This window comes from Ursus arctos, unplaced genomic scaffold, assembly GCF_023065955.2.
Source record: "Ursus arctos isolate Adak ecotype North America unplaced genomic scaffold, UrsArc2.0 scaffold_4, whole genome shotgun sequence".
Classification (NCBI taxonomy): Eukaryota; Metazoa; Chordata; class Mammalia; order Carnivora; family Ursidae; genus Ursus; species Ursus arctos.
In genome coordinates this window covers 93,839,551-93,862,245 of record NW_026623056.1, presented here as the reverse complement: position 1 = coordinate 93,862,245, position 22,695 = coordinate 93,839,551, and the positions used below count along the sequence as shown (strand labels likewise).

At 60.1% G+C, this 22,695-nt stretch overlaps 1 protein-coding gene and 1 long non-coding RNA gene across 7 annotated transcripts in view; one reads left to right on the top strand and one right to left on the bottom strand.

Moving 5' to 3' along the window:
- COL18A1 (collagen type XVIII alpha 1 chain) overlaps positions 1-22,695 on the bottom strand; it is an 88,112-nt gene that overhangs the window by 25,948 nt on the left and 39,469 nt on the right. Inside the window, exons 1-4 of one of the 6 annotated variants that reach the window (XM_026516982.4) lie at positions 19,906-21,310; positions 8,491-9,035; positions 1,131-1,217; positions 120-179 (exon numbers count right to left, since the gene is read on the bottom strand). In XM_026516982.4, coding sequence (XP_026372767.2) covers positions 120-179; positions 1,131-1,217; positions 8,491-9,035; positions 19,906-21,271 — 2,058 coding nt within the window. In that variant the 5' untranslated portion in view covers positions 21,272-21,310. Of the gene's footprint in view, positions 1-119; positions 180-1,130; positions 1,218-8,490; positions 9,036-9,130; positions 9,262-19,905; positions 21,311-22,695 lie in introns of those variants that run through there. The other 5 variants (XM_026517622.4, XM_026518352.4, XM_026519004.4 and 2 more) reach the window with 5 other exon arrangements.
- Positions 4,939-7,417, top strand: LOC130542682 (uncharacterized). Its single transcript, XR_008957391.1, has 2 exons — positions 4,939-5,546; positions 6,479-7,417. It is a non-coding gene; the product is annotated as an uncharacterized LOC130542682 (long non-coding RNA).

Here is a 22,695-nt window from a genome sequence, read left to right as displayed (position 1 = left end):
AGGGAGCCCAAGCAAGTCTCCCGCGCATGTGCTCGCACGGCCACACTGCTGGGTGGGGTCCCGGGCAGACGGTCCCCACCAGAACCCCGGGACGGCAGCCTCCGCTTCACAGCACTCACCGGCGGCTCCCTGAGAGGCTCCTGGGTCTCCTCTAGCCCGCTCCCGAAGTCTCCGGACACCTGAGGGCACGCAGGAAAGGAGGGAGCCAGTGACCAAACGGCATCCCCGTGGGGACAGCCTGGCCGCCGGGGGGCACGCCCGTCAGACCCACACAGAACCGGGAAGAAAACGTTCCTCTCTTCTGACTGGTCGTCCTGTTCCTGGGACACTGCGCTGGGAAACAGCCAGAGGACGGAGGCCCTGCAGAGGGGGCTCCGGGCACGGACCTGTCAGCACGAAGGCCACGTGTGGACGGCCTGAAGGTGCTGAACAGAGTGGCCTGCAGCCGCGGGACATGGGACCTGTCCTTTCATCCCTGCGCTGATCACGCACACGGCTGATGCCCTCGCTCTGTTCATGGCCATGGGGTCACTGCGGGCATTTTCAGCTCCGGATTCTTCCCAGGAACACCAGCTTTCCCCGCTTTGTCCCTCATAATCCGAGAATTGGATTATCTTCTTTAGACCCATGCATGCACACACGTGCACACATGCTTGCACACATGCATTCACACACATGCACAGTGCTTTCACACATGTGTACAATGGTTTCTCACACATGCACAAAGCTTTCTCACACATGCACACATGCTTGCACACACACTTTCACACATGCACACACGTGCACACATGCTTTCAAATGCGTGCACGTTTTCAGACACATGCACACACGTGCATCTGGCCACAGGGACTGCTAGCGCCCATAGCACCCAACTGGCTCTTCTAGGGATCGTTTTAACGCTCACTCTGTATTTGGTATGAGTTTTCAAGCAGAAAGTTCTAGGCAGGGAAGGCTCTTTCTGATGTTATGGGTAAGTGAAAATGTGGTCCCAGGTTCTTGGTACCCAGATGGCATCTTTCAAAGGAGACCTTTCCAATCCCACCACTTTGGGGTTCCTGGTAACTACGTGCCCTGGGCCCTCTGCCCTCGGGTAGAAGTGGGTGGGGTGGGGAGGGAGCCCCTTCACTCACCCCGCCGCTGTCCTCATCGTCCTCCTCCAGACAGTGCATGGGGCTCACCTGGGGGTCCCCATGCACCCTCAGCTCCGCGATCATCCCCTAAAGACAGAGGAAGAGAGGGGTCCCCGTGGGTCCCGAGGCAGGTAGTGCAGACAGGCCGGCACCCAGCGCGGAGCCCAGTGCCCCGAGGCTGACTCAGTGGGGACATGGAGCAGAGCAAGAAGGTCCAGGATGAAGCCGTCTCAGAGAATGGAGCGAGCTCAGGGGGGCTCCCAAAGCACCTGGCGGGACGTGGAACGCAGGCGTGCTCCCGGAGATTGCTGCGTGAAGCAGGCACCACGGGCCCCAGGGCTCACCAGTACATGCATCTCCCCCAAACCAAGGGAGTGGTGACGGGGGAGGGGGAGCTGCGTGTGGCCCCGGCTACTTTGGGGACCCCTGGAGTCCATGACTGAAAACCAGCAGGTGTGCCCCAGGGCGCGGGTGTGGGGCTCCTGCGGCAGGCGGCTCGGACTGCCCAGGTGGGGTCAGAGGGGTGATCCCCGGGGACGCGCCTTCCAGGCTGAGCCCTTGCCGTCAGGCCACGGGGCCACCAGGCGTCTTGTGACACTTGCTGCAAGGTTTCCCTGCCTGGAAACGGTGAGTGTCTACACGTGTGTTGTCTAGTGTTTTCTTTGTTCCTCAACATGCCAACCCCGGGGACGTACGCCGGTGCACTTCTCCCAAATAGAAGCTGCCTGGGTCAGTCCGAGAGGCGCGTCTGAACCACCCCGGTGATCGAAAGGCCTGGGTCAGGGGCCGGCTGGTGAACACTCAGGTGTCCGTCCCGACTGCGGTGCGTCGTGCTGGGGTCGACCCCAGCAGGACACGAAGGGCTGAGCGTGGCGGTGCCCAGCGCTACGCACACCGGAATGTCATCCGTGTAACCTTCACGTGTCGCGGGAACCGCCTGACATCCCCAGCCACGTCCGCATGCAGGAGCCCTTCTCGCCGGCGGTCGGATGTGTCGGCAGGCCGCATGGTGGCCCCACCTACGTTATTCTGCTTATTCTTTCAAATGACCTTCAGACTCCCTGCATCAGCTGACCCTCGACCCCATGCCCTTCCTGCTCCCCACCAACAAGAGCATGTGACAACCAACCAGCAACACCCCACCATGACCCAGCTGAGCCCTGCCTGAGCGCTCTACTTGCTTCCCAAGGCTGCCTCCTCCAGGAAGCACTCCTGGATCCCTACCCAGGACGGTTCACACTTCAGCGGCCAGTTCTGCCTGACTCTATATGCCCTCTCCACCCCCCAGCTGCTGACAGTGAGGCCTGTGGAGCCACATCCTGTCTCCCTCTGTGTGTGTCACACATGCACACGGATGTGTGTTATACACAGCATCTGTCTGTGCTTACATGTGTGTGATTTGCACACGCATGCTCGTTCAGCCACATACCCCTGCTCCTGTGAGGCCAAGGAGAATGGCTGGACCCAGGCGGGACTCAAGGGGAGGAAGGTGCTTGGCACCCCACAATGACCATGAGGTCCTCATTTTCCCAACGCACTTGCAGCCGGGCCAGTGCCCCAACTTGCAGGGGAAGGAGGTGGCTGAGGACACAGGCGGGAAGCAGTCAAATGCAGGTGAACGATCTCCACTCTGCGCGGCACGAGCAGCCTCGTCCCTCGCAGGTGCGCACACAGGGCCGGCCTCACGGGCAGCTGGCACAGCTGGGGTTGCCAAAGTGGCCGCCGGCTCATAAGCTGGGGTGGGGCTGCGCCAAGCTGCACACGGTCACTTCCGGTCGCTGGGCTGACTTCTGAAGGGGGGAAGATGGTGGCCACGGGCGGGACCACGTACCTCGCCGTCACTGTTGTCCCCACCTAACCACAGTGTGTTCCAGATCAGAGGCAGGAATTGCCTGTGGCTCCGTGGTCCACACCGTGGACCGTGGCTCCAGGAGGAAGCTGCACTGGTTCTCCTTCGGACCCAGGATGGTCATCGGTTCCAGAAGTCTCTTCCGGGCAGCCGGGTGATGTCCAGGCGTCGTGGCACTCCAAGGGAAGCTGACAGACAGCGGCCAGACCGTGGGGCTGGGGGAGTCAGGGGCGGGGGCAGGGTGGCCGTCCGTGGGCCTGTCCCTGCGCTGGTGGGTGGCCACATTGCAGGGGGTGGCGGTGGCAGGCTTCTGGAAGCGTGCAGCTGAGAACTCCATCTCTTTAAGGAAAAAAGCGACCAGGCATGGACAGCCCTGTCTCCAGTGGCCAGAGAATCGGCCCCGATGTTTCAACCAGACCAGCGGTGGCCTGTGTGTGACCCTGAGCCCAGCAGGCCCCTCCTCTCAGATCCAGAGCCAGCCTCACCGCTCCCTGCCTCCTCCTGCACCGGCCCCGGGAGCAATGCTGCCCTGAAGCAGCCCCACAAAGTGCACGGTCAGAGTGGGGCCCAGCCCTCCTCACAGTGGTCGCCGGGGAGCCCACCACAGAGCCATCAGTGGGACTTAGGGAGGGCCTGGCTGACCGCCTGGGACTCGTGCTGACAGCTCCTCTGGGGGCTCGGGCCCCGAGCGCCCGTGAGCCGCAGCGGGGAGGGGAGAGGCAGCATGGGGACTGGCTGCAGACAGGCCCTGCCGGGGCTGGGGCTCCAGGATGACGGGGAGACAGTCCACGCCCTGGTGGGGGGAGTCGGCTGCGGGCAGCGGTTGGTATATTTGAGAAACTAGTGACCTTCCTTCAAATTCTGGGATGCCACAAGCACCATGGGGGCAGCCAAGCTGTGTGGGAGAAGTGTGTGAGCACGTGTCTGAGAGCCATGTGTGGATGCATTATGTGCAAACGTGTTCACATGTGCATGCAGTGAGAGAATAACCTAGGTAGGGCCAGCACACAGCCCGTGGACGTATCCAGCACGTGTGTGCCTGTGGGCACGCGTGTGCATGTGAACAAGTATGCACCTGTGTGCATGTGAGTGCATGTGTGCATGCAGTGAGAGCACGTGTGTCAGCATGTGTGTGCACACGTGTGCATGTGGACAAGTGCGCCAGTGTGCATGTGAGCACACATGTGCGGTGACTGCATGTGTGCATGTGGTGAGAGTGTGTGGATGAGTGCACGTGTGCGCGTGTGCCCGTGTCAGCATGTGTGTGCACGTGCGTGCGTGTGGACAAGTATGACCTGTGTGCAGTGAGAGCATGTATGTGTGAATGAGAGCACATGTGTGTGTGCATGTGAGCAGTGTGGGTCCATGAGCATGTGCGTGCAGACCAGGGGCAGGGGACACACACACAGGCGCCCTTCACTGTCCAGGTTCCTGGGGGCACCATCGTCCACAGGAAACATAGGCCATCCTGGACTTACAAATGCAGGGGTCAGCTCAGGGGTCAGCAGCAGCATCGTGCTCCCTGTTGAAGGAGGGACAGGGTGGCCCAGGTGACATGGGTCACCATGTTTGAAAACGCAGGGACAGCACAGGGCAGATGTTAAATTCTAGAAGGTCGAGCTTTCCACGGGGCAGCACGGGTGCCCCTGGGGGTGGCAGCGATGGAGGGAGGGCATGGGCACTTCTGGCAGGTGGGGTCAGGGGGCCAGACGTCCTGCCATGACGGTCCCCACAGACCCCGCCCTTGGAGGCTCTGAGCTTCCGATAGACCAGGCTTAGCACCAGCGCGGGACCTGAGGTTCTCCCCAAGTTACCCGCGCAGAGGGAGAGCCAGGCGCACTGGCTCGGGATGCCGCAGTCCCCCAGGGACACATTTAGTGGGGAAGACGTCAGCCAAGCAAAAGTCACAGGACCCACTACAAATACTGGACAGACTCCGAAGCAAACGCAAGATCTGGAGACGTCGCCCTGTGTTAGCAAAGGCCATTTAAACACGTCCTGCGCGACCATGCTGTGGGCTGCAGGGCGTAGTTGTGGAGACAATGAGAACTCTGTGCTTTGCAAGAGAGTCTGAGGTCACTGGTGTGGGTGCCTCCCCGGGACCCCCACTCCCGGGGCCGCAGGACTGTCTGGGGTGGGCTCTGACCCAGGAAGGGCCGTGTCCTGGCTGTGGGTGGGGCTGAGTGCGGCTGCATGGGGGGCGCGGCACGCGGCGCTCCCGGGCCTGACCACCCCTGCCTCCACTCAGCTGCTCCGTCCTCTGCTGGCCCACCCCCAGGTCGGCCTGGTCCCTTGTCACCCACCGCAGCTGCAGCTGGGTGGCCCCCCCACCCCGTGGCCTCGCGCTCCTTGCGCCAGTGGCTTCTGACCACCAGCTTGCGTCAAGCCTTGAGTGTTGGCATGAGAGCATCTGGCTTCCTCGCGGCTCCTTCTCGCGGGGTCACGTCCGGGCAAGTCATTCCATCAGAGACAACTGGGCCTGTCTCTCCCTCGGCGAAGGCAGGAAATGGCAGGAATGCCGTGGCCTCGTGCCTCGGCCCTCCCCCCGCTGTGCGTCGTCACTTCAGGTGAGTAAAAGGGACGGAAGCGCCTGTCCTAGCTGGTGTTGGGGGGGGGGGGTGGGCGTGACCGCGGCGCCCCGGTTCTGCCTTGGTCCGGAGCGGCGGGTCTGGGCACCCCAACCCCGCGTCCCCGGGCTGATCCGCGCGGTCCCCGGCATCCCGCCTGCCCGGGGCTGGAGGACAACCTCCCGGCTTCGGTGGACCGGGCGCGGGTTTCTTCTATAACGTGGCCCACTCGGCCGTGGGCTGAGGAGAGTCACCGCCTGCCGCGGGTTCGCCATTGGACAGAGGAAGTGACCGGTGGGCGCGAGGTGCCAGCGCCGGGGCCAGCCTTCGGGAGGGCAGGGCCGCGTCCCGCCCCGTCTGGCACTGGGGTGTCTGTGGGCGCTCTGTGTGCAGAAGCCGCCACCAGCGGCAGAGAGCCGCCAGAGAAGCCCGAGGCCGCGAGGAAGGGTCTACACAGACGCAAGCCCACGGAGAGCGGGCCGGGGCTCCTCCGCAGAGGGAGTCCATCAAGGGACACGCGGCCTAAGAGCCTTAGAAAGGGTTAAGAACGTTAGAAAGGCACAGGACCACTGAGCAAGAGCTGGGAAGGGCACTTTCAGCAAAGCGCTGCAATGACCGGCCGGAGCACGTCACTTCCCAGGAGACACTTGTCCCCACACGTGACTCGGGAGGAATAAAGCTGCAGAGACCAGTGTTGGTGACCAGAGACAATCACGGCTCTGTGGGGCCGCCTGGCGTGGGGCCGTGGGGCGGGGCGCCCCACTCGGGCGGGGCGGGAGGGGACGCCCAGCCTCCTCCCGGCAGCCCCAGCCCCGCGCTCACTTCTGCCAACTCTTACAGATCACGTGACGGGAGTGACTCTTCCCCGGGAACCTCAATTCAGAAAGTCTGGAAAGGCCTGCGCTAAACTGATCTGTCTTCTGTCCTCCCAGCCTCTCCGCTCCGCCAGCTGGACTCTGGTCAAACACCCACACAGAAAATTCCTGAAGCCTCCAGTCTGCGGGGACGCCAGGAGCCAGACCACTCTCGGCTCAGGTGGACGTGGCCCCAGTGAAGGCAGCTGAAGTCAAGCAGCCACCCAGGGCAGGCGGCCCGCAGCCCAGCACCAACGGGGGAGCCGACACCTCGCCCCGTTCCTGTCTTCCCTACCTTCAGAGGCTTGGCCGCCATTGTACCCTCCGCGGGCGTCTTCCATAGGAATACTTCAAATATGTCAATGGTTTAAGGTAGAAAGTGACACCATAAAAAGGCAAAAGGCAATTTGGAGATAAAATTTACAGTGGGCAAAACAAAGGAGCAGGTCCTTTCATATATAAAGAGCTTGTATAAATCAATAAGAAATAATTGAACCCATCAAAACAAAAATGCAAAGAACATAAACAGGCTAGTCATAAAAGAAGAAATTCAAACAGCCAAAAATCATGTGAAAAAACGAAAATCTGTCTACACTAACCACCAAGACATGCACATTAAAACACCCAGACACCGTTGCCTGTTTTGACAGGTGACTGTGTTCTGCGTACGTGACACAGAACCATGACAAGGCCCAGGGAGGAGGCGCTGGGCGTCCTCGTCCACGGCGGTGGTGACCTCCAGCACGCCATGACACGGGCGACCCCGTCCCCACCCGCACACATGCAGCCTGTCTGCAGAATGTTACAGACGTGGGGAGCGGGCACCCGGGAGGCCCAGGCGGTGACGCGTCTGCCTGTGGCTCAGGTCAGGGTCCTGGGATCGAGTCCCCGCATTGGGCTCCCTGCTCAACGGGGAGCCTGCTTCTCCCTCCCTCTCTGCCTGCTGCTCCCCCCGCTTGTGCTCTCTCTCTCTCAAATAAACCTTTTTAAAGAAAAAAAAAGCAAAAAAGAAAACAAGACGAGGGGAACATCTGGGACGCCAGCCGTGGACACAGCCCCTCCCTCGACGGGACAGCTCTGTCTGACCCCTTCCAGTTAATCATGTTGGAGGATCAAAACGAAAACACAAAGGGGCCCAGTTTGGTATCAAAGTCCTGCTGGCTCCCAGACGCCAGGGGTTAAAGTTCCTGCCGGAGGTGAAAGGTCAGCTGTCAGCCCCCGAGTCACCAGGGCTTAGAACAACGTCCATCAGGGGGCCTTTGTCTGGGCAATAATTAACTTTCTGTCCCGGGGACACCGCCCCCTTGGGCTCACACAGGGACCCTGTGTGACCAGGGCGCAGGGGCGTCCCAGCTGCCGCGGCTCCAGGGTCAGGGCTGGGGCTCGGGAATCAGCACCCGCGAGGGTGGGAGGCCAGGGCCCAGGAGAAAGAGCCCACCCAGGTTCTGGGAAGGCCAAGGCCAGGCGTGAGGCGAGGGGGGCTTCCCTGAGACCAGGGTCCCTGGGGCCCTTCTGCCCTTGCTGCCCTGAGGCTGAGCAGAGCCGGGGCTGCGCGGTTGGTGAAAATGAGGATAATCAGCAGGGCTGACGTGGGTGGGTGATGGGAGCCCCCAGCCCAGCCCAGCAGGAGCGCGGCCTTCACGGGGCGGCGCCCAGGCTCGGGGCTACGTAGGAGCTGCTGTTACCGTCTTGAAAGCCCCCGGTTCTCATTGTGCACGAGTCACGTGGGCCGGGACACGACCCTGCTCAGCCAGGGGGGCCCTGGGGTCACTGCAGGCACCATACACACAGTGGGGGCTCCTGCCATGGCAGGGATGGGGGTCCAGGTAGGAAGGTGGTCCCACAGGGCCTCCTGGGCTGGGAGGGTCAAGGGGCTAGAACACTAGGGCAGTAGGTGGCATACGGGAGCCCGACGGAGCCAGGACCCCCAGAGCTGCCCTCCAGTGGGGCTGACGGCTCTGCCCAGAGGGCGGTCCTCTCCCGGGGGACGGCGGCACAAGGCAGGACACTGCTGTTGTCCTTGTCCCCAGCGGCCGGATGGACCCCCACCCCCAGGGCCAGTCCCCAGAGCACAGTGGCCATCAGGTTACCTGGAACTTATCAGGATCTGCTCCTCCGGCCTGGGCCACGAAGAGGCCAGCGCCGGGCTCCAGCTCCAGGCCCCGTGGGGAGCGCGCCAAGGGCACCCTCTGGAACAAATCGCAGTCCACAAACAGTGCCACAGTCGCACCGTCCACGCTGAGTGCAAAGCGCGTCCACTGGCCGGTGAAGGCGGGCAGGCGGAAACTGGCGGCTATGTGGGTCCGCGTGGCCCCGGGCTCAGTGTACAGGAGCTGGATGTGCTGGTGCCCATCACGCACGCCCGACAACTTCACGCCCACGGAGACCACTGCCTGGGCCGCGTCCGTGATGGCAAACAACACCCCCGCGTCCTCGGTGGCAGGCCGGACGTGGAAGTGCAGCGAGAAGTCACGAAAGAACGGGCTGGGGAAGTGGTACCGGGCCACCTGGCCGCTGTTGGCATCCGGGCCAAAGACGTAGGCTGGTCCGACGTCGGGGTCGTCCACCTGAGTAACCTGCTGGGGCGGGGGCTCTCTAAGCAGCTGCAGGAGCCCCACCTCCGTGCCCAGGCTTTCTGCAAAGAGGAGAAAGAACCCGGTGAGGGTGTGCTTGGGGGGGACAAAGCAGTCAGGGTGCCAGGGGGACACTGAGTCACGAGCGGCTCCCCACCTGCCTGGCACCTGCCCCGTTTCTCCAGGCCCCTCACAGGGCCAGGAGTTGTGGCCACAAGCCACTGCTCCGCTCCCTCCATGGGCTCACGGGCCCCAGGGGGACGCAACAGGAACCGTCCCAACCAGGGGGATAGAGTGAGCAAGGATGTGGCCGAGCACGGCGTCCCCAGCGGGGCCAGCAGCCTGCCGTGGGGGCTGGGCCCCGCACCCTCACCCTATGACCCACATCCCCACCCTCAGCCACCAGGAACTGGGCTCCAGCCCCAGCCCCGGAGCGCTGGCCTGAACGGCATCCGTTACAAAAGAGAGAAACCCGTCCAGCCCACAGTTCCCTGCACTTTCATCTACATTACCAACCCGCCTGGAGACTAAGCCCCCGGGGGTAGAAAAACAGAAAAGGGGGGGCTGTTCCTTGGAGGATCCGTCTTAGTTTGAGCCCGTCCTTGGGGTTCGGGCCTGCGCTCACACTCGTAATACAGCCAATCCTACCCAAGTGCCCCCGCGTTGTCGGGGGCTTCCTCGGGGCCCCCTCCCACCGTGTCCACGCTGGGCCGCCACAGCCACCCTGACCTGCAGTGGCAGAGGACAGACCCCGGTTCCTTCACCGACCGATGCTCACACTGGGTGGCCCCACCTTCCTCTCCAACACCCCTTGGAGTCCCAGCCCCACTGGTTCAGTCTCTCAGGAGCCCCCGTCTGCCCTCCTCCCCCGTGTCCTCCCACCAGCTGGAGGTGGCTCGAGTCTAGGCCGGGGACACAGCCATGGTGCCCCGTGTTCTATCTCATCTCTTGTCCTTCCAGGTGGGACCAGAGGCTGCTGTGGGAGGGACACAGGCCCTGCTCTCCATGACGCTGGTCCTGGGCCCCAGCAGGGCCTGACTTGACCACGCATGGGACCTGCCTCGGGTGTAGCACGGAGGAGAGCGCTTCCCGGGCACGCGGAGGCCACCGGCAGCCTTACGATCTTGGCCAGGAGGGTCAGCTGCTGGGGCAGAGGGCAGGGTCTACCTCTCTGTCCAGGGAGTGCAGTCGCTACTGGACACAGGATGGGGCAACCACCAAGTCAAGGACAGACCGGTACTTGGTGATTTCCTGTGTGGACACCCAGTTTACAAGCTGGAGCCGGGACTTTGGGGCCACAGTCCAGCCAAAGGCCCCAACCCAAAGCCTCTTCTCTCAAGACCCCCACCTGCAGTCTGGCTGTGATCTATCTCCAAGGTGAGAATTACATGGGAGGAGACGCTCTTCTGGGAAGGGGCTGCCGACGAGCGGGTGTCCTGAGCAAGGTGGTGACTGTGTGTATGAATGTGTGAGACTGTGGCAGTGAGTGTGAATGTGGGGGGGAAGGGGGAGTACCTGGGGTCTGGCCCTGAGCAGCAGGCCAGGTCAGAGCAGAGGGAAGCGAAGCCAAACCCCAACTTCCTAAGGCAAGTTTTGTCTTTCAAAGAGCTCTTTGAGAACAAAAAATGAAAACGGAGGAGAGACAGAAGCCACCCACACGAGGACAGGCACTTCGGGTACCCCCCAGGGCTGGTTCCCTTGGGGCAGCGGTGGGCATCTCAGCTCTGCATGGCCCTGACTTCCCACCCTGTAGGCAGCACCACCAGCAAGCCAGGGCTCCCCCATCCCTTGCAGGTAAGACCCTCATGCAGATGGGAAGTGGGGAGCAGCCAAGTGCAGTGCCGACAGCGGCCTCGTTGCAACAATAGCCTGGCCTCAGTGCTAGGGAGCAGAGGGACCTAGAAGATGTAAGCTCTGGGAAGATGGTGGTTACCTGATGCTCAAAGACAGACACTGCTACGTGTCCACCAAGACAGTAGCTGCTATGACGGTCCCTTCATATCAGAAGTTCCCAGGGCCTGAGAGTACACCTAGGGAGATGCTCTAAGATTAGAAAACCGGACTCTCACCTCCATGTCAGTGGCCCTGCTGTCCTGACTTAGCTTTCCCCAAAGTGAAACATGGATATGCCCACCACTGCCCTTCCTCCCAGGCAGCTAGAAGTTTTCCAGATTAATTTAGAATGCAAGAGGCAGCAGCCATTGATGTCCTGGGCTGAAAGACAACAGCATGGTCCAAGGGCAGGCCCAGGGACCCCAGTGAAGCACAGGCAGCCCCTTCCTCTCCATGATATTTCTCATGGTTCCCATTGGGAGTAAGCCTCCAAATGCCATGGTCCTAAAATCACCGGTCCATTCTCCAGTTACAGGCACCGAGTGGAGGATGGGGTCACCTCCCTGTAGACCTTCTGGCAGCTGCTGCACTAGAGACACTGGCCCAGCTGTCATGGGCAGGAAATCAAGATCTCTCCAAAAAGCAAATGCCCATGCCATGCTCTGAGAGTTTAGAAAAATACCTTCATGGGAACATAGCGGGTGACATCTTTGTTGTCCACACTTGTTGGTCCACACTCACCTTGGATTAAGGAATCAGGGGACTTGCCTAGCTGAAGTCAGTTTCCCTTTCACCAAACAGGCCAGCCATGACCAAGTGGAATTTATCCTAGGTACGTAAGGCTAGTTCAATATTCAAAACTCAATTAATGGATTCCATCTCGTCAACACACTAACCAAAAAGAATAACGAAATCATATCAATAGATGATGAAAAAGCATTCGACAAAATCCAACACTCATTCATGGTAAAAACTCTCAGTAAACTAGGAATAAAACAGAATTTCCTCCATTTGATGAAGGAACAAAACACCCCTACAACTCATATCACACTTAGTGGTGAGAAACGTGAAGCCTTCACGCTAAGATCAGGTACGAGGTAAGGATGTCTTTCTCATCACTCCTTTTCAGCATCCATGCTAGAGGTTCTCACTAATGCAATAAGGCAAGAACAGGAAATAAAAGTACACAGATTGGGAAGAAAAAGATAAAACTATTTGTAGATGACATGATCATCTATGTAGCAAATACAAAAGAATTGACAAAAACAAAACAAAACAAAAACCTCCTGGAACAATTAAGTCATTATAGCAAGGTTGTAGGATGCAAGGTTAATACACAAAATTCAATCACTTTCCTATACACCAGTAACGAACAAGCAGAATTTGAAATTAAGAACACAATACCATTTACATTAGCGTTCCCACAAACTAATTATTTAGGTATAAATATAACGAATACATGTACAATACCTATATGAGGAAAACTGCAAAACTCTGCTGAAATAAATCAAAGGACTAAATAAATGCAGGGATAGTCCATGTTCATGGATAGAAAGACTCAATATTGTCAAAATGTCAGTTCTTCCTACCTTGGTCTGTAGATTCAGTGCAGTTCCAGTCAAATCCCACCAAGTTATTTTGTGGATATTGACAAACTGATTCTAAAGTTTATGTGAGAGGGAAAAGACCCAGAGTAGCCAACACAAAGTTGGAAAAGAACAAAGTTGGAGGACCGACACTATCCGACTTCAGGAGTCACTATAAAGCGACAGTGATCAATAGAGTGTGGTATTGGAAAAGGAACAGAAAAACAGATAAATGGAACAGAACAGAGAGCCCAGAAATAGAGCCACATAAACAGAGTTAATGGATCCTTGTCAAAGGAGCAAGGCGATCAATGGAGCAAAGATCGTCTCGTCAACCAGTGGGGCTGGAACAACGGGACGTCCACAGGCAAAAAGTTAACCTAACACAGACCTTACACGCTTCACAATTAACTCACAATGGATCACACGCTAAGTGCAAAACTGTACAACTTGTAGAAGACAACAGAGAAGAAATCCTAGGGGACCCTGGATAGGACGATGACTTTTTAGATACAGCACCAAAGATACAATCCAAGAAAGAAGGAACTGATGAGCTGGATTTTGTTAAAACTTGAACATGGTGTTCTGTGAAACACCATGTCAGGAGAGTGAGAAGACAAGCCACAGACTGGGAGGAAACATTTGCAAAAGACGCCTCTGATCAAGGACAGTTATCTACAATATATGAAGAACTCTGAAAACTCAACAATAAAACACAAGCCATCTTTTTAAAAATGGACCAAAGGCCTGAACAGAGCAGACACACAAGTGGGCAGTAAGTAAAGCTGCCCCACGTCACAGGTCACCGGGGAGCTGAAAATTAAAGCAGCGATGACACCGCTGCACACCTACGAGAACGGCCACAACCCGGAACATGGACACCGGCGAGTGCCGGCGAGGACGTGGCGCGGCAGGAGCGCTCACTCACGGCGGCTGGGAAAGCAGAGGGCGCGGCCGCCTCGGAAGGCGGTCTGGTGGTTTCTCACCACACGGAACACGCTCTTCCACGCGACCCCGCGATCACGCTCCCCGGTGTTTCCCCAGAGGAGGTGAGAACACACGTCCACACAAAAACCTGCACACGCACGCTTACGGCAGCGTCACGCGTAACTGTCATACTCGGAAGCCACCAAGGTGCTCTTCAGCGGGTGGACGGACACCGGAACTGTCCATCCGGTCAACGGGAGAGTATCCAGCGCTGAGAGGAAATGAGCCATCACGCCACAAGGAGACACGGAGGGACCGTAAGCGCGAATTGCTAAGGGACGGGAGCCGGTCTGGGAAGGCCGCGTCCTGTGTGACTCCAGCGACAGGACTCTGCGGCGAAGGCACGGCTGTGGAGACGGTGACGGGTCCGTGGCTGCAGGGGTGGTGGGGAGGAGGGATGAAGAGGAGGAGCACAGGAGACTTAGAGGGCAGACTACTCTGTACGATGCCGTAGCGGTGGATGCCTGTCATTACACGGAACGCACACCGCCGAGAGGGAACCTCACGTACACGATGGACTCTGGGTGATGGCGACGTGTCGGTGCAGGTCCATTCATGGTCACAGATGCACAACTGAGGTGCGGGATGTGGACAGTGGGGGAGGCTGTGCATGGGTGGGGGGAAGGGGCAAGTGGGACAAGGAGGTGATGCTTTTTGACAGCTCACTGAGATGTGACGAGCCAGGTATCAGCCACATGCACCCAACAATGGTGCCCCCAATACACACATCAAAAAGTGGAGAAGGTCCTCATTCGTGTTGCAGACCACGAGACACTGTCTCATCCCAGTCTCCTGCTAGAATAGAACACAACACCTTCAGTGAGACAGATGTGCAGAGACTTCTTGAACCTAATAAAGTGTTTGAAGAAAGCTCTGCACCTGTCCCTTTATTACATAGAGTCACAACCAAAAAGTAAAAAATGTCCGGGGTGAGTGGAGAACCTAATGTTGATATCAGAAAAGAAAATATACTGAGAACATTTTAAGAAACATCTCGGGGCACCTGGGTGGCTCAGTTGGTTGAGTGTCCAACTCTTGGTTTCAAGCTTAGGTCCTGATCTCAGGGTCCTAGAATTGAGCCCCACATCAAGCTCTGTGCTCAGCATGGAGTCTGCTTGAGGATTCTCTCCCTCTCCCCCTGCCACTCCACCCACATGTGTGGTCTTTCTCTCTCTCTAAAATAAATAAATCTTCATCCTTCGGTGGAGGTTTAACACACCAAGGCCAAGTCCAAACACTGCTGTCACCTGGAGCCCAAATCAAGGCCTGCAGGGACAGGACAAACAGGTCGAGAAGATGGGAACTATGGCATCATGTGTTACAAGAGGCTGCAAACACCTGAAGGTCTGCCTTTGAGGAGGGACGGAGGACAAACCAGAACCACACGAGAAAGAGGGTCTCCCATAGTGACACTGAACATTTCTGAGACCCGTTCCCAAAGAAAAGAGGGACTTTTGGGTACACAGAATGTGAGCCCATGTATGCAAAGCAAGGATCAAGAGTGTGCGTGCATGAGGACACACACAGGCACACGCACGCACACACCGTGGTAAGCAGGAGACACGCCCGGCATGTCCATTCCGCAATGTCTAGAACCTGCAAATGGTACTTCGCAGATGCAATTAATGTTAGGGCTCCAGATGGGGAGGTTAACCAAATCTAATGACATACATCCTCAAAAGCATGTGTGTCTCCCAGCCAAGGACACACTGGCGGCCCCCAGAAGCTAGAAAAGGCGGGGGCACTCTTTCCTGCAGCCCCCAGAAGGAACACAGCCTTGCAGACAAACATCTTAATTTTAGCCCAGTGAGACTGATTTCGGACTTCTGACCTCTAGAACTGTAAGGTTACACATCTGTATTATTTTAAGCCACTACTTTTGTGGTCATTTGTCACAGCAGCCACAGGAAACTCACATCCACACATTCATGCAAAGCCACAGAGGGAACGGGAAAGATGCCCCATCCCAGCAGTGAGGGGGGCTTGGACGCTGTGTTCAGCCCTCTCTTGCAAAGCTCTGATCTCGATGCCTATGCATTCACGAGCTAGTTCTGGGGTAAAAATGTAACCCAGGAGAGAAGCGGCAGAGGACAAGATGATGGGGCAGAGTGGTCCTCAGGGATGAGAGTGGCAGGCAAAGGCAGTCCCCCCAGGGCCAGAATTTGTGGGTTTGGGGAAGGAAGATTCACTCTAAGCACTGGCTGCTCTGCACACTCTCTCCTCCACAGAACTGAGGCCACATGTCTGCAGAACCTGGTCCTTCCAAGTGGGGCTGCCCACAGATGGCTGGCAAAGGAGCAGTGTATGGAGGCAGGGGTCCCTGAGCAGTTTTACATACTTCGAAGGCATGGTGGGGCCCCTGGAACACTGGCCATGTAGCTTGGAGTGGACGAGGCAGTGCCCACAGCGCAGCCTTCCCAGTCACGAGGCAAGCCTCTCTGGGTGCATGGCCATAGGAGAAGGAGTGGCTACTGAGCCTTCCATGTACTCCAAGAATCAGGAGATCAGAAAAAGAACTTCAAGGGAAACCAGCATGGCAGTGGGGGAGAGGCTGGACCAGACCTCAGGACGGGAAATGATCACAAACAAGATCCTACACCGGAATCCCTGACACACAAAACTCAACAGTGCAAAGCTGAGCCTCTGCCTCTACCACTGGTTGGTGGGTCCTCTCCAGACACGTTTCGAGACAAGACAAAAACAAACCACATATTACATGTGACAATCACATTCTAACACGGTAAACCTGATCCAATATCCAGATGGGTAGGTGGATAGGTGGATGGATGGATGGATGGATGGATGGATGGATGGATGGATGTGTGGATGGATGGATGCTTGGATCTGTGGATAGATGGATGGATGAATGGATGGATGCTGGGTGAGTGGATGGATGGATGGATCTGTGGATGGATGGATGGATGGATAGATGGATGGATGGATGGAAGGACGGGGATGGATGGATGGATGGATGGAAGGACGGGGGATGGGTGGATAGATGGTTGGATGGATGGAAGGATGGGGGATGGGTGGATAGATGGTTGGATGGATGGAAGGATGGGGGATGGGTGGATGGATGGATGGAAGTTTGGGTGGATGGATGGATGGATGGATGGAAGGAGGGAAGGATGGATGGGTGGGTGGATGGATGAAGGAGGCTGGGTGGGCTAGCTTCTCACATGATATATAATAGTAACAGCAGTTTAAGACTTGATTTCTCAATTGAAACTGAAAGCTGTCAAAGATGACTTTCCTGTGGCAGAATGAACAGCTCCTTCACCAAGGCGAAGCAGACTGTCAGGGAGATGGCTCCCACGTGGAAAGTCCAACCTGCCACTGCACGGGCATAATCACAGCCACCATCTTGCTCCTCCTCAGTGAGGCCGAAGGTGAGCTCTTGTCTGCACGATGTCCCACGTCAGCCTTCCTCAGAGCAGGAAGGAATAATCACTAGAGACAATGGTGAGCTGGATGCTGACGGGGAGTATGGTCAAGGAAACCCCATTCCAAGGCCGTGTGTCTCCTTACCTGCAGACAATCTCATCCGCTGCTCTGGACACCTGACATCCCAGCGAGAAAGCCGAAGCCAGCTGGCGCCTTGGTAAGAGCTCAGCCCGTGTCCTCAGATAGTACTTGTAGGTTGCCAAGCGGTGGGAGGCAAGCCTAAGTACCTTCCCATGAAGGTGGTCTCACCTTCTCACATCAGAGTGAGGCGGAAACCTCGTCACTGAAGTATTGCAACAACATTTACTGTTTCTGAATTCACAGTTCATTCAAGGCGGTAGATGGAAACCCAGCGGCTGGGAAGCATGAGCGCTCGGCGGGTGCATGACGGACGGGCTGGGCATCCTCCCCAGAAGACAGGGCCGGCCTCAGAACCATCACAGTGACGAGACCCCACCAGCCAGCCAGGGTCCCCACGGCCTGGGGCTCTGCTTGTCCGGCATTCGTGGGGCACTTACGTCCAGGCCCGGAGCTAGACTGCCCACGTCCACCTCCTGGCTCCCTCTTGCTAGCCATGAGGCCCACACGTCTTTACCCCCACTAGACCTCAGTTTCTCCCCTGCAGACAGAAATAACACCTGCTCCCAGGCCCAGACCATGATCTGCCTTCACCGTCCTTCCCAGGGACATCAGGAAATGTGCATAGAAAGCAAAGCCCAGGCTGCCCATCACTGTCCCCCACTTGGTGCCCCCTTCCCCAGGGGGACAGTCCCCCTGCTGGCTGACCCTCCCCTGTGTAAGGGCCCTACTTGCTTTTCTCTGGGGCCTGAGGGACAAGCCCCCACATAGAGATGGCACCGGGTCCCCAGCAGCGTGCTAACCCGTGGCTGGCTCCAGGAGCAGCATGGGGGTTCCCCTAGCAGCCCTCTCCTCTTGACCACCTCCCTGGCCGCAACCAGTGGCTGCACTGCCCCCCTGCCCAGGGCCACGTCAGCCCCTCCCCCACCCACTCTCCCTGTGTGGACAGGAGGGAAGCAGGTAAGGAAGGGCACGTCCAGCAGGCTGGACAAAGCTGCGGCCTTACCAGTGACCTGTCCACACCCCACTGACCCAGTGTGAGGGGAGCGGGCGCCATCTCCACCCTGGAGCCTGGGGCCCCCGTGCAGGACACCCTCGACCGAAGGGTCAGAAATGGTGCTGCCTTGGCAGGAAGCCTCTGTGGGCAGCTCTGGCTGGGTCCAGGGAAGGAAGCAGCACGGCCCTTTGGGCCTCCTTCCCCTACAGAGAACCTGACCCCTCCATTACCTCCCCACTCCCAGCTTCCCAATACCCAGGCAGCCCAAGGCCCTCGCTCAGCCCAGACACGCACACTCGTCACCGGGGACAAGTCACCAACATGGAGGAGGGGCTGGGGTGCCCTCACCCCTTCCCTCCTGATCAGGGCCTCCCCTGCCCTGCCGCCCCCATCAGGTGGGGATGGAAAGGCCCAGGGGCCTAGCAGCGGGGATTCCCCAGCTGAGAGGCCAGAGGATGGATAATGCTCCCAGCCCCCAGCCCTGGCTCCCCTGGGACCCTCCCCAGCCAGGCCGCACCCAGGAAGGATCCTCGGTGTGATGAATGCCTGACCCCCACCTGTGGCCTGAGGGGGCGTGGGCAGTTAGCACTGACAGAAGGGTCCCCCAGGGCTCTGCCGGGAACACGGCTTCCCTGACAGCCTGGGGACCCCGCCAATGTGTGCAGATGTCCAGTAAGAACTCCCTCTCAGGCCACTCGGCTGAGCAAGGCAGCTGTGGTTAGAGAGAGTCCACACCCCACACCACCCTGCCTGGGCCGCATGAGAACCACTCTGCACCAGCTCCCAGACCGCATCCAGGGTGGCCGAGCCCCCAACCCGAGGAGACATGCTAGACCCAACAGCAGGACCCCCGTGCGTACAGGCCCTGGGTGGGCAAGACACGTGGGCAGGCCTGGCCCTCCCCGACCCCCGTGGAGGAGGTGGGCTCTGCTCGAGCTGCCCCGGGCCCTGCTGGCGGGAGCCCCCGCCCCACACACTTAGTGGACGCAGCACAGACCCTCGAGGAGGCCCTGCTAGCCCAGCATCAGGTGTTCTGGGCGCCCAGCAAGCGTGCAAACAAACAGCTCACAGAGGCTGCCACGGCCCCATGGATGACGTCGAGCCCACTGCACCAACAGCCCTGGGTGCGGGCCCTGCCTCCCCACTGGGCCCCAGCTCCCAGCCCCCCGGCTCTGCGCACCGGGACTCCCAGAGCCGCCCCGTGTGGGCTGCCACATGACCTTCTGGCCACTCCCCGTTGGCCTGACTGCAGCAACCATAGCCCCTTCCCTCCATCCCCTCCCATTCCTTTCCTCCGTGGAGCTGGGCACAGGGCCCGGAACTCACGCATGCACATCCCCCAGGGGCCCAGCAGGTGACACTCCCATCTTGGGGTCCACCCCCAGCAGCCCAGCTCCAAAGCCCAATGACCCTAGGGACTGAAGCAGGTTGAGGGGAGGGGAGGGAAGAAGAGGGGAGGGGAGGGGAGCAGGACACACAGACCCACTGGAATGGGGCTGAGACCTGGAATGCGGTGGGAACAGGCACACAGCTCAGAGGCCCACCCGGTGACGTAGAGGCAGCTGGCGGGGCCGCTCTTAGGCTACGGCCCTGCCCTGTCCCCTGCCTACCAGATGGCGACGGGGGCACAGTTCAGGCTGGGGGTGAGGCCCAGGAGTGGCCCCCAGAGCTCACAGACAGGTCAGGTCACCGCTCCATGCCTCAGCCTGCCCTCCTGACTGTGGGTGTAATGGGCTATCTCAGAGCCGTGTGCAGGACTGAAGGAGCCACAAGGCTCAGGAGGGTTGCTGCTGAGAGCTGGCCATCGTCACGCACAGAGCCAGGGTCTCGAGCCCTCACCCCACTGCGGAGCTCAGCCTTCCCCCTGTGAAGGCAGCATCACGCCCCCTCTGCCTCCCGCTCAGCGTCGCAGGGGGGCGGGGGCCTCTGTGCCGGGTTCACAGCAGCCCGGCCGAGCTCACCTGGCAGGACAGAGGGACAGGGCAGGGAGGAGGGCCTGCCAGTTACCTGCACCCGGCCCAATGAACACGCAGAAGCCGTCCTCCTGGGCCGGGAGCGAGGCGCAGGTGACCGGCAGCCCGCCCCCGTCCAGGTGGCTCCAGCACGCGTCCTCCAGGGCCTCGCAGAACTGGCGGCAGGGAGGAGGTGCGGGCGGCGGGCGGGCGCCGCAGGGCGGAGCCAGCAGCAGGCAGAAGAACCAGGCGAGGAAGCGGTGGCAGTGCGTCTGGAGGAGGCCCCCCCACGCCCGGGCGGCAGCCCGCACCTCCTCACTGGTCCCGTGGTGCAGGTGGTTGGGCAGCCAGGAGTGCCTGATGCCCAGGTGGCTGCAGACCGGCAGGGAGGGAGACAGGGGCAGGCAGCGGCCAGCGGCGTGGACGGGCTGCCCGGCGGGGGTCAGCGGGTCCGCCCCAAGCAGTGCAGAGTTGTTAGCGAGACCAGGCCCCACAGAGTCAGCCACGGGAGCAGACCAAGCACCCCTGTCCCCCGTTATAGCTGAGAGTGGGATCCGGGACACCAGGGTGGGGGGGCCAGAGGAGAGAGCTGAGGGGGCAGCGAGGGCACCCAGGGGACCCGTCACCAGGGGAAGCAGATGTGGCGTGCGCCTGAGGATGTCAGGGAGCTGGTGCTGCTGGCCCGGACGGGCTGCTGCGGCCGGGAGTCCTCCGCTGTCCAGATCCCGGGGCCGCCCCGGGGACCGCTGGCTGCCCCAGGGAGGGGCCCCACCTGGCGCAGAGGACAGAGCAGCTCTACCTGGAGATGGTGGTGGCACCGAGGGCCCGCCCGGGAAGTGAGGCGGCTGGGTGGGCACTGGCTGGGTGCCGGCCTCGATCCTCTGGGAGCCCCAAGAGCTCAGGGTCCCACTGCCCAGCCAGAGAGCGGTCCCGTTCTCCGGGGGGGGGCTGGAGGGCCCGGGCAGGGTGAGGGGGGCCGTGGGGGTCGTAGGGGCTGCCGTCTCTGCCCCGGGGGAGTTCGTGGTGGGAGTGCTGTCATCCCACAGCTGGACAAAGCTCCGGATGCCCTGAGCCACATTCAGGATCTTGGCTCCCACGCCGGCGATGTTCTCCTCCTTCAAGTCCGGGCCCGTGGCGGAGGCCCTGCCCTGGCTAGTCTCCAGCCTCTCCACGGGGAGCTCGGAGCTGGCAGGGGCCCTCCCCTGCTCCGTGGGGCCATGCTGCAGGGCCACATGTGTGGTGGTGTCCTCTCTGGGCTGCACATGTGGGCTCCCTGGGGACTCAGAGACCAGTCCGGCTGTGGGCCCGTCGGTCCCAGTGGACCACAGCCAGTTCAAGTTCAGAAGGTTGGCCTGGGCGGCCGCGAGGCAATACACGAGCAGCAGCAACGGGCCGAGGCGGCTGCCGGGGTGGCGAGCCATCAGTGCTGTGTGCTCACAGAGCCGGGCGGTGTCTGCGTCCTGTCCCGTCCTGGGGCGGGCCAGCCTGGCTCCGCCCTCCCCGCCCACAGGCCCTCAGCCGCTCCCCCTCTCCTGTTGCCCGAAGGCTCTTTCCTCCACCTTCCTGTTCTCACCAAAGGGAAAAGACACAAACCTCTAGATCAGGTGACAGGCAGTACCCCCCACCCCTGTGTTTGCAGCAGCCACAGACTGCAAGAGGGAGACGGTCCCTGCTTCTGCGCACTGCCCCCTCCCTCCGCTGACCCCCACGCCGGGCTCCTCCAGGAGCTGCGGTCGAGAGAAAGCCCCTGACCCGTGCCCTAGGGCAGGTGCCTGCTTGGGGCAGGGCAGGGCAGGGCTGGGCACTGCGGGCCGCTGCGGGCAGCCCTGGCCCACTTGCTCTCGGAGACCCTGCAGCGGAGAACAGCCCTGAAGAGCCTGGCCCGGGGCCACCAATCTGTGGCAAAACCAGACTTAAAAAGGCTCACCATTCCAATTCTTGTGGAACAAGCGTTGCCTCTGGACATTCACCAGCCGAGACCCTGACGCTGGGTGGTCCACACAGCCCCGGGGCCAGGCTCCCACCTGCACGGACACACGGCGCCGCGGCACGCCCCTCTCTCCCTCTGGCCGGAGCCCGCATGCTGGGTGCCAGTCACGCTCCACACGGGCCTGAGGGTTTCCAGGTTCACGCCAGAGCTGCTGAAGGGACAGAACGCCGCAGCGGCTGGGGTCCGTGAAGGCAGGGGAGGGTGACGGGGCTAATCGACACCGGAGCTGCCACCGGCAGCCGCAGGATCCAGGCAGACAGGGGTCTCCCCAGCACCCCCGCCCCACAGCCCGGACCGTGTGTAGAGCGGACGCTCTGCGCTCCTGGGCACACGGGGAGGGGCTGGGTGCTGGGGCCTCTTCCAGGGCGGGTCCCCGGGCCGCAGGGGTGCAGGTGCATGGGCTTCCCCACCCCCACGAGGACCCCGAGGGCCTTCCCTCCCGTCCTGAACACCCCAATGGGGCCATCTATAAAGCTCAGCCAGCACAGCCCGCCAAACACGGGCCAGCGCTCTGCCTTTACCCCACGAACCTCGCGGGACACAGCCGCCAGCTCGCTTACGAATGAACAACTGAGGCACAGAGACTGTGCCTGGCTCACGGCGGACAGCCCAGAGGAGGCAGAGCCAGAAGGCATCCAGCACACCCACAGACACCCCGGCTGGTCCGCGCACGCTCACGTCCACTCACACCATCATGCACACTCGTTTCACCAACACATTCTACACCAGCTCCCACGTCCCCTCAACACCCGTCGTCCCCAGGCTCTGGCAAGGGTCTCAGCCCAACCCCACCCCGGGGCTGGGTTCAGCAGTGTAGCCACTATGACGTGTCCCCAACTGTCCCCAGCTCGGAGC